A 13214-nucleotide genomic window follows, 5' to 3' on the forward strand; every position below is an offset into this window, starting at 1 on the left:
ATGTTTAAAGATGTCAAAGCACATAAAATATATTATGTTTATATAACCAATGCCGCTTTCTAGATTAAGTTACCTAGTTTAATAATACATAATATTTAAATACCGATAAGAATAACATGGTTAGTTTTAAGGGAAAAAAAATGAAATATTTATTATCTTATTTATTCCTAAAGACTTATTTTATCTTAATGAGAATCCAAATCTCTTTCCGTCATGTGTAAAAAATCAGCTTATAGTCAGGACATGCGGGTGGCTTATATGTCCTCAGTTGTGGTCAATACTGGAGGACTTGCCCTAACCAGCAGCCGTCTTAAAGGCGGGGCCTTAAAGGTTTTGAGCAGGTTGGGGCACCGCCCAAGTTCTTGGCCGCCCATGACTGCCACGCCAAGGTGACGTAATTATAGATGTACTGCTAAGTCGCCAGCCTTCGAGGCAAAGTGCAATGGACGCCAGACAAAGCCACCCTTGCATGCAGCGGACGGCCAACAAACAAATTCGCAGCGGGAGCCAGTGTAGCTGCGAAATGTTAAATGTTGAATGCTAAATGCAAAATGGTAAGTGGTAAGTGGCAAATGGCAAAAGGCAAAAGGCAAGGAAAACAAAGTCAAGGAGCCTCGCAAAAGGGTTGACACGGCCAAAAAACCAGGCGTCCAAGAGGGCGTAAACCAGCGCCGTGCGGTTTTTCAGTAATTGATAATGGTTTGGGTCAACTGCAGTGTTGAAAACCTTAGACTGCTAGTCTGAAAAGGCTTCTCAAAAGGAAAAATAGCTTTGGAATTTTTTTTAGTTTTATGTGTATAAAACATTTTTTATTGGATTTAAATAACATAATTTAAAAACTTATTGACTTCGGATTGCAATTTTTGAATATCGAATTGAATTAACAATTGTATTACAAGCTTGCTAGACTAAATAGTCAATATATTTAATATATTATACATATATATGTAATAGATAATACATATAATTGTAATATTTATTAATGTGTAACATAAATGGCACACAGAATGAGGTCAATTAGTTTTATATCGTTGATAAGAAAGCTTGTAAGTAATTATTAATCTGAAAAATATGACCTCTTGAACTGGTTGCGAGTGAATGTGCTCAATACATCATTTAAAATATTTTCAAAACTTTTACTAAACAGTTATTTAAATGTTATGTTAGATTTATATATTTTATTATATATTTTTTGTACGCTTGCATTTAATTAATTTCTTACGGTTTAATATTGTAATGTGTATATTGTCCAGAAGCAAAAAAATTATTATTTTATGCTTCATTACTCTGATGTTAATCATTAAGGTAAGTTTTCATCTCTGTGGAATCCTTAGAATCCTTATTTCGTCTTGTCTGAAAATAGCTATGTTGGTGGCTCTGCTCGACTGTATCTAAGGGATACGCGTTCGAGTTGGCAAGAGTTGCGTTTTCGCTGCCCCGTATCTTGTAATCTGGCAGCTACAAGACGCTGCGACACATTAGCATAAAATCATGATTAAGATACGAAACTTCGCCTGGCAGTGCGTATACGTATCTATGCTTTAATGAGCATAAGTATCTTATGTGTAATTAACGCATAGAAGACAAACGTAAATCAAGGTTATCTTCCGCTCAGGGTGTAGATTCTGGAACAAATCCAAATCCTTTTCTAAAAAATAGCAGTGTGGACATGAATCCGCTTAAAATGCAATTTGTAGAATTGTAGCACGGACATCCTTTTATTTCTTTCTTTTCGGCTAGACATTTCCGTTTGACGCAGTTTCTGGATGGTTGCAGCTAGTGGGAAAGTGTCATTAGCATTGATTAATTCGTCCTGCGATTTACATGGAAAAACAATCAATCAACACGTCCTGCTCGTCCTTCATTAGTCAATCTCGAGATTGAGATTGAGATGCACAACGCCACTTGAACCGCTAGCGAGTGTCAACCGGGCAAAGCCATTCCAAGCTGTCCATCTGCGCTCACTTCCGTGGATGCCATTCATCCCATCCATCCCATCCATCCCCCCATTTTAGGGACATTAGCAATCGCAATCGTCTGCCGTGGGGCACATCATTAACGGCTTTCTAGGGCGGCTCATCAACAAGGCCAACATTTTTATGGAGCTGCTCTTGCCAGCATTGGATTTAATGAATTACCACGCTCCCACATCGTATGAGGCTAATAGTTTCCACTCAGTCTCAATGTTCTAAAATTAAAGCTTCTTAATAGTTCAAATGAACGACAATAGAGGCGAAATCTGAGGTGTATATCAAACAATTTTTTAGGGAAGGAGAAAGGGCCAGACGATATTTAATTCAAAAACCTTTTAATATATTTAGCCTGCCAAAAGATTATACAAGGCGTGTATAAATGAATTTTGTAACATTTTTAAAAGTTAAACCAGTTGTAAAACAAAATTAAACGCCTAGTAGGATTAAAGTAAGTAGTATGTATTATTTTCGATTCTCGTTCATAACGTACAACTTTATTTTTTACATTTCCACCCCTTTAAATCTCTCTTTCTCTGCCGTGGCTAGATTATCGTAGGCATAATTAAGCCACATCAATGTCGTGTTAAGTAGCTGGCCGACTAATGATAAGAACATTTGCAACAAAAGCCAATTGTTGCGGGGCAGGAACTTGGGAAGAAATGGGGGTTCTGGACATGTCGGAAAACGGAAGCCCATCCCAAGCATTGGGACTTTAATTTGTATGCGTGAAAACACAGGCCAACAAAGACCCATAAAAAATAAAACAAAACAACAAGCAGCGACCACGGGCGGCACTTAAAATGCGAGACATTCATTTTTCTAGGACTGAAACAGACAGAAGGACGAAGGCGGTGGCAGGCGGTGGCAGGCGGAAGGACATGGGAAATTCAATTAGCCTGAGAACTTTCGGGTTGGTTTCACCGTTTGGGGCTACGTTTGCTTAGGTAATGTTTCAATTAATTCGGTCCTCGGACCGCAGATGCTCGGTCCATCCTTGCTAATGATGCTTAGAGAGCGGGGGGTCCTTACGGGGCCGATAACGTTAGATGATCTTTAAGGATGCATGCGATTTCCGCATCCCGTAGAAAAAATCAAATCAATTGCCCGCAATTAATAACACCAATTCGGGCCCATTGATCCAGACTGCGACAGCATTTCATTATTTGTTATATATTTCAAAGATATTTATTTGATAAACGCCGCCGACATCGCCGTCAGACGCCAAAAATCTCATCGCTTTAAGTGGCTCATTCCGGCAGGAGAGTCGTATGGGCATGGGTCCTTTGCAGCCACAACCGCAGGCAACAAACCAACACCAAGCCAGAAAAAAGAGCAGGGCTCCGCGGCTACCGGGTAACATATCAAATCGCCGCAAATGGGCAGAAAAAAATAAAATCATATGAACACAAAGTGCCAAAAAAAGGCAAACATGCGACGTCGTCTAAGGGATTTGCCCCATGGCAGGCAACGCCAAAGACAAAGTAGCTGTGGACCCGGCACAAAAACCAAAGAACTGAAAAAGACCCAAAAATGTGCTGAGCCAAGCCACTCTGTGGATATATTCGGGAATTTATGCCGCGATTTTTAAATGAAAAAATTACGGGAAAAATACCGAAAAATAAAAGTGAAATAAAGTCAAGGAGGAGTCGCTTTTGCAGCGACAGTAGTCAGAGGGTGATCGCGAATTCGGTAGCCCGCAAATGTCAACCAAATAAATATGAGGACCTCATTTGGGTAACGCCCTGGCGAGCAAGGGATACCCTGTTCGTGATGGAGTCTTTGGAAACGAATCTTGGCCTAAAAGTTCTTATAAGGTGAAGTTGGAACTATTGTTAATATTATATATTGTATTTTCTGTAGGTCTAAGAGTTTATTATGTTCAAACTTAAATTTTACAATTAGTACAATTAAATTATTAATATTTTTATAATAAATTGTTTTTCTTGCTGAATATTAAAAAGCATCTAAGCACTAAGTTACTTATAAATTTCATTCCTTTCAGGAAATGGAAATGTGATATTACTAGCAGCACCTAAAACTGGAATAATCGTGAAGGCTTACGCATTACGGATCTGATCTAATCGTTTTAATGACTTATTTGAATGACTTATTTTATTAAAATGCAAACTTATTTTGCATTACAGTTGTTCTCTTCTAGACTCACTTCCGATGAAGGGTATTCCTTATTTCCCAAGCTGCCCTGCCAGCCAAGTGACTCACTTGCGCTTCCGACCTAAAGCTGCAGTTGAAGCCCACAGTAGGCAGCGTTAATCCGATATGTGATTACAGTGTTCTGGCTTTAAGCATCTGTTAAATTGGCTTAATACCGTCTCTGTGTGCGTGTGTGCCAGCGTCTGAGTTGGCCTTTGCCACTTTGTAACTGTTGTCATTTTTATTGCCCTGGGAATGTTTTTGTCCACTGGCTCTGCGGCTCTGCACACGCCCAGCAAAAAGTTATTTTTTCTGTCCCCTCCCATTCCATCTCCTTGAGTTGGCGACTGGGTCTCCCTTGTACTCGGCTAAACAAAAGTTTTGTCGATGATTTTATTGACCAATTTTTGGGTGCGTAAGTTCCGTTTTTTTTCCGTGTTCCTTCGCTTAGCAGCAATGTTTTTGCATGCCTTCATCGCAGAAGCCAATGACAGACAATCAGTAATCGAATTCGTTTCGTTCGGATTATCTTTCTTGGGGTTTTTATGGTTTTATTTCTTCGTCTGCGGGGACTTAAAGTTTTATTGTGATTTAAACACTTGTTAATCGTGTGTGCATATGTCAATTCGCTGTCGCCTTGTTTGTATATGTTTGTTGGGGTCAGACTCGGTTTTTGTCAGTTTGGGCACTAAGTTGTTATGGTATATTATGCCAGCCAGGGATAAGATAATACGAGATTAGACAAATGCTCTTAAGTTATTTACACGTTTGTTCGTCGTGAAATGGTTGCAGTTAAATGTACTACTTTAGTGCAAGAAATGAATTGGTAAGGGGTATTTAAAATATTAAGTTTAGTAAGTAATGAAGGTCGGTTGCTGGCCTATGTTCCTATGTCTCTTGCATACGTGCCTTTTTTGGATTGGCTTTGTTCTACAATTAATTACTTTGATGGGTAATTAAAAATATATCTGGAAAAAATCCAACCCCTTGATTGATTGATTCTGTTTCTACATTTTATTCAATTTGTTGTTGGGTGGTTCTGTATCTAAGTCGAAATCTATATTCGCGTAATTCATGTCGCCACCAGCACCGTGGCACAAGCATCTGCAATCCATCGTTTCATTGATAAATTGTCCAGTCCAGTCCGAGGAGATCTGGGCCAGTTTTCTGGACGGGTGCAAGCCACTCAGCTGGCGCAGGCAATCACTTCGCTTTCATCTGCGGGTGACCAGCTCCTGGCCAACTCCAACTCAAACTCCAACTCCAACTGCAACTTCAGCTCCAGATCCACTGCCACATCTGCTCGACTCCAGCCCGACGAACGATTGTAATCAAAATACAACAAATTAAGGGGAGAGGAGCAAGGAGAGTGTGCGTGAGAGCGGGCCGGGTACCTTTTTTAAAATATTTATTTATGCAATTATTTTGCAAGTAGCTCAAAATAAATAAATGAAATGAAATAAAATAGCAGACCCGGCTAACCGCGTACCTGGGACGGGTTCCAAGTGCCCGGACACGACTTCAATTGACGAGGCAGTAAATTAAAATTTAAATTTATGCTATTCGCCAGTGGAAACTGCTGCCAGAAAGACTGCTCGGAGCCAAGTTGGTGTCCCGAAAACGGAGAGACAGGGCACAATTAGGTGCAGCTCAAGGTGCGCCACAGAAGGCTTCAGGTGATGAGTAGACGTGTCCGAATGGCCAACGTCCGGAAGAGAGGATGGGACGGAGGGACGCGGTATCGGCCATGTCATCACTTCTATTGTCATCAGCTCGCGTCATCTTTCTGTCAAAAATGTATTTATTTATTTATTTGTGCATTGCAAATGCATTGCCGAGCCCTGAGTGAATCGTCATCGCGGCCACTTGCAGGGCTGACTTGCCCTGCAAGTTACAGGTGTTGTTTTAGGCCCTCGCAGACGCGTTTTGACCCAATTAGTTGTGGCTGGTTACAATGTAAACGCAAAGTTTATGGCTCGTAAATGTCGTCTGTGGCCTGTTTTATTCATGATGCATTTAAAACGGTCGACACTGTGTCGTATACGTAATGCTTGGGACCACATAATAAGAATATTTTGTTGTAAGCCAAAAATGTAGTATTTTTTATGAACATTCTGCCAATAAACAAATACATGGACCTACATGTTGAGATCTAAAAATGTATTCATCTATGTTTTTAAATCAAGATTGGTTATTATGTTCGAAGCGGGGATCATATACTTTTTGTTGGAGGTGAAAGCTGGGAGATAACTTGACTATTGACTATAGATATGTTTTTTTTTTCAGTGCAATTTCCTGTTAATGTGTGAGCCCGCAACTCGTTTCACACAATCTTAACCGCAAATTACAGGGCGATCTTCGTGTACAATTCAAGATACTGCAGTTCTACACTAATTAGCCCAATCATAACTGTGAAGTTGTAAATCCGCCAAAACCAGGAAAGCCAGCGAAAACCACCCAGATCCGCTTGCGATACAAAGACATCCTCGACCGCCAAAAGGGGGCCATAAATGGCAATCAACAGACAATCAATGGGTTAAACCCCCTTTGCTTTATGATCCGAAAACAATTTAAGCTTTTATTTGTTCTTGATGCCACCACAACAAGTAATCAAGAGCCGACAACCTGTCTTCCAAATGGTAGCAAATCAAATTGGCCAACAAGAAGAGCAGAGCTCACCTGCACCGACCTGGAGCACGGAGCTAAGGGCAATGAGCATACATCATGGCCAGAAGTAGCATTTGGACACTGCCCGAGTACGAGTGCAATTGATGGATCACCGAAAACCGAAAACCGAAAACCTACTGCAGTTGCTGTTTGTGCTGCGGCTGTTACTGCAGCAGTTGCAGTGGCACCAGCGCCAAATGAGTTGAGAAGCAGTTGCGTAAAGCGAAACCAGCGATAATGATCATGCCAACGCAGAACGCGTTAAAGATTTCAACGTCGTCATCAGCAGCAAACAGAAGCGGCTTGCTACAGTGGGCCCTCGCTTGACCACCACCAGACCACCAGTTGTACCGTTTGACGCAGAATGCACAAGCTATTATTCCCAAAATATTACACATTAAATGCGGCTTTGGTTTTAGATATCAACAGGTCATTACTCATTGCTCGCAGTAATGCCAGATTTCACTATAGCGCGCATCTGGAGTCTTCTTCAGCTCCTGACCCATCGGCGACCGGACGTAGTCGCTGGCCAAGTGCGATTGCAAATGCACGGAATTCTCTTTGAGCCCCCATGCATGGTAGTCCTCCCCCCAAAGCAGCTGCCCCCCTTCCGCAGTTGGGCCGGCCATTAACGCGGCTTGGCACTCGGCTTTGGCGATCGGCTACCGTTGCTACCGGTTGCTTCTTGGCCATCCCATCTCCATCTCCCCCTCCATCGGCCGGCTCTTCTTCCTCAGAGTACCGAGTACCGAGTACCCCTTCCATCGCTTCCTGCGCTGATGAGTTTAGTGCCGCTCACTCGTCAATGATTTGTACTTTTCTGCCGGTGGCCAAAGCCCTCTGTCCGCTGCCTGACGAAAATCATAATAATCATAATAAAATGCAGCTATATCCATTTTAACACCAAAAATACGAGTATTTCTGGCTCCTGCCGCCGCTCCGCCGCTCCGCCGAGGTCGCTCCGTGGGATCTCCGTGGCATCTCCGTGCGGTCGGGAGGAGCGGACCATTGAAGTATTGCCGTTGTCATGTCAATTTTGGCCCTCCGCACCTAGACAGAATGGCCTGTCGCATTAAACTGGGTGATTTGTGTTAGGCATCGACGGTAGCCGCTTCTGGGTGGTTCTAGTAATTACGTTTGCTTAACCTGCAGAAATTGTGTGTTGAACGCCGTGCTAAGGCTAATGGTTAGCTTCCTATTTGGTTTGAGTTGTATGCTCATAATGGTGGCCCATGAATATAAGGTATGAGATGAAATTATATACATTTTTATAGCAAATCTATATATTTTTTAAGTTACTTAGTGAAAATATTTGTAAACATTTTTTGAAGTGCAGGCGTGGCAGTTTTGGGCGGTTTATGGGTGTTAGAGCGGGCTTGGCGACAGAGTACCTGAGCTTTATTAAGATCTAAGAGCTCATACGCGCAGGCGGACGGACAGGCGGACGGACAGGCGGACGTGGCCAGTTGGACACGGCTAGTAGTCCGGACCAAGAATATAAATACTTTATAGGGTCGGAAACACTAAAAGGAAGCGTTACATACGTCATAGACTCTTGTATATCTTTTTTCTTAACGGGTAAATGTAAAGGTAGAAGAACTTTGGCATAGATGATGCCTGTGCCTATGACCGCTTTGCCAAATTTGACATACCTAGCCTATGCCTAGGCTTATGCTTATAATGAACAAAATAAACCGATACTGAAAGTAGCTCCAACCTTTTTTTTCATTTACATCGAGTATACATTTCCGAAATTCGGCTTATATACTACCCTGGGCTCAATTGACAAAGGAGATAAATAAACAAACAAACGAATAAACACTTGTCGAACCGCAAAACAAATTTAGCCATGCAGCAGTAGCGGTTTTGAATCTGCATCTGCATCTGAACTTGTGTTTGCATCTGCATGTTGATCTTGCAACTTTTCGCTGCTCCGTTGCAGCGATTGATGTTGTCAATCAGAGCAGATTTAAACGAAGGTTAAGAGTTGCATACGTTTAATCGGGCAGATCGGACTTGCAACAGAAATACGAGCTGGGGTCCAGAGACCACAAGCAAGTCATTGAAGCGCGTAAAACGCGGCAAGTCCAGGATGCTGCAACGAACCCAATCCCAATCGTCGGTAATGATGCAAGATGCCCCACGATGCAAGATGCCATGTGATAGAGATGCGGCACTGCTGATTGCGATCGCCGACCGTTTACTGTTCGCTGTTTGCATTTGTGTTGCAAATTTACAGCTCCATCAGCGGTCGGCCCGCAGGTTGCGGCTGCATCATTAGCCCCACCAAGGTCACGGCAGATCGATGAGGCAATCAGTTCGTGGGGCCAGCGGCAAATGGCAACAAATTAGCCAAAGTGATGATGCGTTAAGTGGCAAAGTGGTGCAATCGCCAGAGAGGAAATTAGTTTTGGCGGTTGGCAGAGAAAGCACACTTGGTGTTAGGTCTTTCAGGGGAACGGCACTCGTCACATTGCTGTGACAGCTGCCCACTCTCCTGGCACTTTGTCTTTGCCCAATTAAAATCAAATTTCAAAATGTTCCAAATTTTGTGCAACTGATGACAGTTTAATTGCCGTCCTGACAGCTGCTTTCACATAGGCACGAGTATCATCATCCGAGATCTGGAGCGAGCTGATACGACTAGGGATGTGCGATAGATGTCCCCGTCGATAAGGTCGCACTTTGCAAATTTTGACATTAATTACTCATCAAATTGTGGCCACTTTAAAAGCGCTGCCGTTTTTTCGAAAGTCATTGCCACTCGGGTTTTAAAAGGGTTGTCTTTAAGGGTCCAATTATACATAATTGATGAAGCTCGCACTTCAGTGAGAGTGCTTATGGTATGTAATCTAGTGTTATATATTTCAGAGTTATGTGCTGTAAGTTATCAGGATGTACAAGTGATTTGAATTGTCTTAATAATACATTGTAAAGACTGTAATACCTGTATTGAATTCTTGTTCTCCCACTTAAAGGCTTCTTTATATACATATCTCCTTTCAGATTACTCCTTCGAACGTTTGCCATTATAGTTTCCTGGCCAGCGAATTTTATGAACTCAAATCAAACTACCCCGGTCAACGGTTACCCTTGGGAACGTCTTCGCGATATCATGTCCATTCTCCCCAATTTATGTGGTATATGCAAATGGGCCAGACAGATAAACACACAGATCCAGCTATTAATGAGCCGACTCAGTGAACTTGGCCCAAACGCATTACCGTTAGAAGCGCCTAATTGCCAAAAGGGGAGCCCAATTTGCATGTGATGCCGCCGCGGGCAAAAGCCAGTAGCTCCAATAACTTCAAATTACAAATCATAATGCGGCAGCGCAGGGAAATTAGAATATCAAAATATTTTTTGTCTGCCGATCGGCGGCTACTGCAATTTGTTGGCAATAATCGAAATTGGCCCCAATCACGAAGGCCCCCAAATTGCCGACGATCGTCGCGAGTTCGGGAAACTAACTGTTCATCTTCGATTTTGCGATTTTGCGATTTTGCGATTTTGCATAATCGCTGCGAATTGTGTGCTGCGCCTCTGTCCCTCCTGCAGATCCGACCGATTGCATTAAACAGCAATTAACCTTAATTGATTGCACGATTATCGCCAAATACAGACGGCGATTTCCCCCGTTCAAATTTCACTTTCAGCACTTTCTGCCCTGTGCAATTGTGCGACTTCCGAATTGGATTACAGCCTGCGCATAGAACTGGGCCCGCTCGTCTATCATTAGCATCAAAAAGCTATCATCATCATTACCTGAGCACGAGCTCACAGCTCGCAACCCACAGCTCACACCTTGCACGCGATGAGGCTGCCGGGCCGGATTCGATGGTGTTGCCGCTGTTAGATACACATGCACACGCAGGCAATAATCATAGGCAATCTAGGGGCACGGAGGTGTTGCTTTGTGAAGTGCGGCGTAATCAGTGGGCCGCATGCAACAACTATTGAGAGTTCTAGGAAGAGGCACATGGCTCTGACATCTTTCACTCAGTGTGATTTCTCGTGGATACTCGACTGATGGAACCATTAGACAGGCATTACAGGCAAGGAAGGGGTTCGTTGGAACTATGAATATGAATTGTACATATATAAGCTTGGATCAATAAGCTAATCAAAATTATTATATTATTTAATTTCAAGCGATTTCAACACAAGCTCCTAAGTCTGAACACCAGAATCTAGGACTACTGATCTGATCTGATCATAATGATATTACAATTGATGAGCAACACGAAGTTCCATTTAAGCACTCTACAGGTAAGTTATCCCCTTTCCGAATGAAGGCTTTCAGCCGGCTGACATAAGTTGACAAACTTTTCCAGCTGAGGCAGCCTGATTCGCTCAATCGAGCGGCAACAAAGTTGGGTTCCAAATAGATATATCAGTAGCTTTAAATATAAATCAATAAGCGAGCAAATGGCAAACGCTGCATGTAAGCACTAAATCAACGTGTCAATACGGGTAACTGATACACTGGAGCGGAGCGGAGTCGAGTTGGCCAGCGGAAATTGAATTATGCCCCATTGGACTGCCAGACTTCAGTCTGGACATGCATGAATGAGCGTTTGACTGAATGGCTGCTGTTGCCGCAGTTGCCGCTGCTGCTGTGGCTGCTGCAAATGTTGCTGCTGAAACCGCTGCCGCTTTGAGTGACAGACGGCGGACAAGTGGTGCTCGAATCGGGTGCAACCACTTTCGTTGGCCAACGGACATCGCCGACCGGCAGCGGCGACTGTGTGAATCTGTGGTGTATATGCTGGAGTCGGCCAAATCTAATGTCCACGTCTGAACGATTTCCTTGCAAACCCGTTTCAGCGGGCATTAGATACGATACGCATATGCGATACTATGGTTTATGGTCTACAATTAAAATGGTGAGACGTGAGTGCACATCCAGGGAAGTGGCTGTGGAGGGGTAGATTTCCCTTTCAAAAGACATCGTGTAATTGAGAGGGAAAACCTTTACATTTCTTAATTACTATAGTGTATAGTACTTGTAGGAATGGATACAACATGTATTCTTATAAATGCACACTTTTAAGGTGCACAATTTTAAGTAGATTCAAGTAATGTATCTATAACAATTAAATAAATAAATTACTTTGTACTCGAATGAGAGTCACAATAAACTATGAAACAATCTATTCCTATCATTGAAAATCATTTGTTTATATAAAACGTGGTTCCATCACTTGGCTAACCCAAGCCCCCTTTGACTAAGCCCCTGTGCCCAAGTGCACGACAAACGCATTAAATGAAAATTAGTTGCAATAACATGAAAATTCATAGCTTAATATAAGGCACATACACAAACACACGCGGCAACGAGAAGTAGTTGGCTGACAAAAAACTTTTACTTATACATTCGCCGATTGTGGCAGATTGACATGGGAAAATAGTTATAAAAGGACTGTGCGAAGTGTTGAGTTATGATCTGAGTTTTTGCGCAGTTCGGAACAATAAATAAGCTGATTGATTGTTGGCGCAATTTAATTGAGATGATACGTGGGTCCGACGTTGACAAATCCAATTATCTGACGATTCCCATGATCCAATGTCGCAGTATCGAATGAAAGCGAAAGTGTCGCTCATTTGAATATCTGGATGTCTATCCGCTAGACTGACCACTTTCAATTACCTGACACTTTGGAAAAAAAGTGCTTTCCGAAACGGAAGTGCAAAGTGTTGCAATTACACAGCCCAAGCGGTTGGAGGGGCATAAAGTTAGCCAAGCGGCAACTGTCAAACAATTCGATTTAATAAATCATAATGCGTTTAGCCCGATCTAAAAAGGTCCAATTAGGGCCAAATAGGGCAAATCCAAGGTCTCTTATTAGAACTCAGATGCCAAACATATTTGGCCGACGATTCCGTCCTCCGGCACACAAATATTTACCAGATACTTGCCCCATAGATTAGCAAAGGCTTGCGGCTGCTAACGGCGTTTTGGGGCACTCCTCTGGGTGGATCCATCAGGGGATCATCAATTCGGAGTGACGTATTGCGTTTTCGGAGGCCCAGAGTCCTGAGCTCTGGAATGTGCAGACACAGACGCAGACGCAGACCCAGACCCCAAAAAATAATGCCCAACTAAAAGAACGAAGAGATGTGGAGAAGAGCCAATAAAACATCAACACGAGCAGAATGATAACAACTAAGTAAACGTCTGTCACTAAGTCGACCTGGTCAGAATTTTGATCAGCCGAAAAGAGGAGATCAAAGCAGATGCACCGGAAGAAACCTTAAACATAAAAGAAAACATATCAAACTATATTAGAGCTCTTTTAAAACTCATTATTGTAGGATAGGTAGGTGTTTGAGTTTCAGTTGTACGAGTATAGCCTTTTTATCGATATTAAGGGTGTTTCATCAACTGTATCTCAGTTTTCACCAGTGCAAACACAGATCACA

The 13214-nt window shown here is 42.6% G+C and overlaps 1 protein-coding gene across 1 annotated transcript; it reads left to right on the forward strand.

Moving 5' to 3' along the window:
* The first annotated feature begins 6678 nt into the window (after positions 1-6678).
* Positions 6679-6997, forward strand: LOC122622084. Its single transcript, XM_043800255.1, is given in 2 exon segments — positions 6679-6914; positions 6916-6997. Coding segments are annotated over 2 exon segments (318 nt in total).
* Positions 6998-13214: the final 6217 nt, after the last annotated feature.

Source organism: Drosophila teissieri, chromosome 3R (genome assembly GCF_016746235.2).
Source record: "Drosophila teissieri strain GT53w chromosome 3R, Prin_Dtei_1.1, whole genome shotgun sequence".
NCBI classification, from domain to species: Eukaryota; Metazoa; Arthropoda; class Insecta; order Diptera; family Drosophilidae; genus Drosophila; species Drosophila teissieri.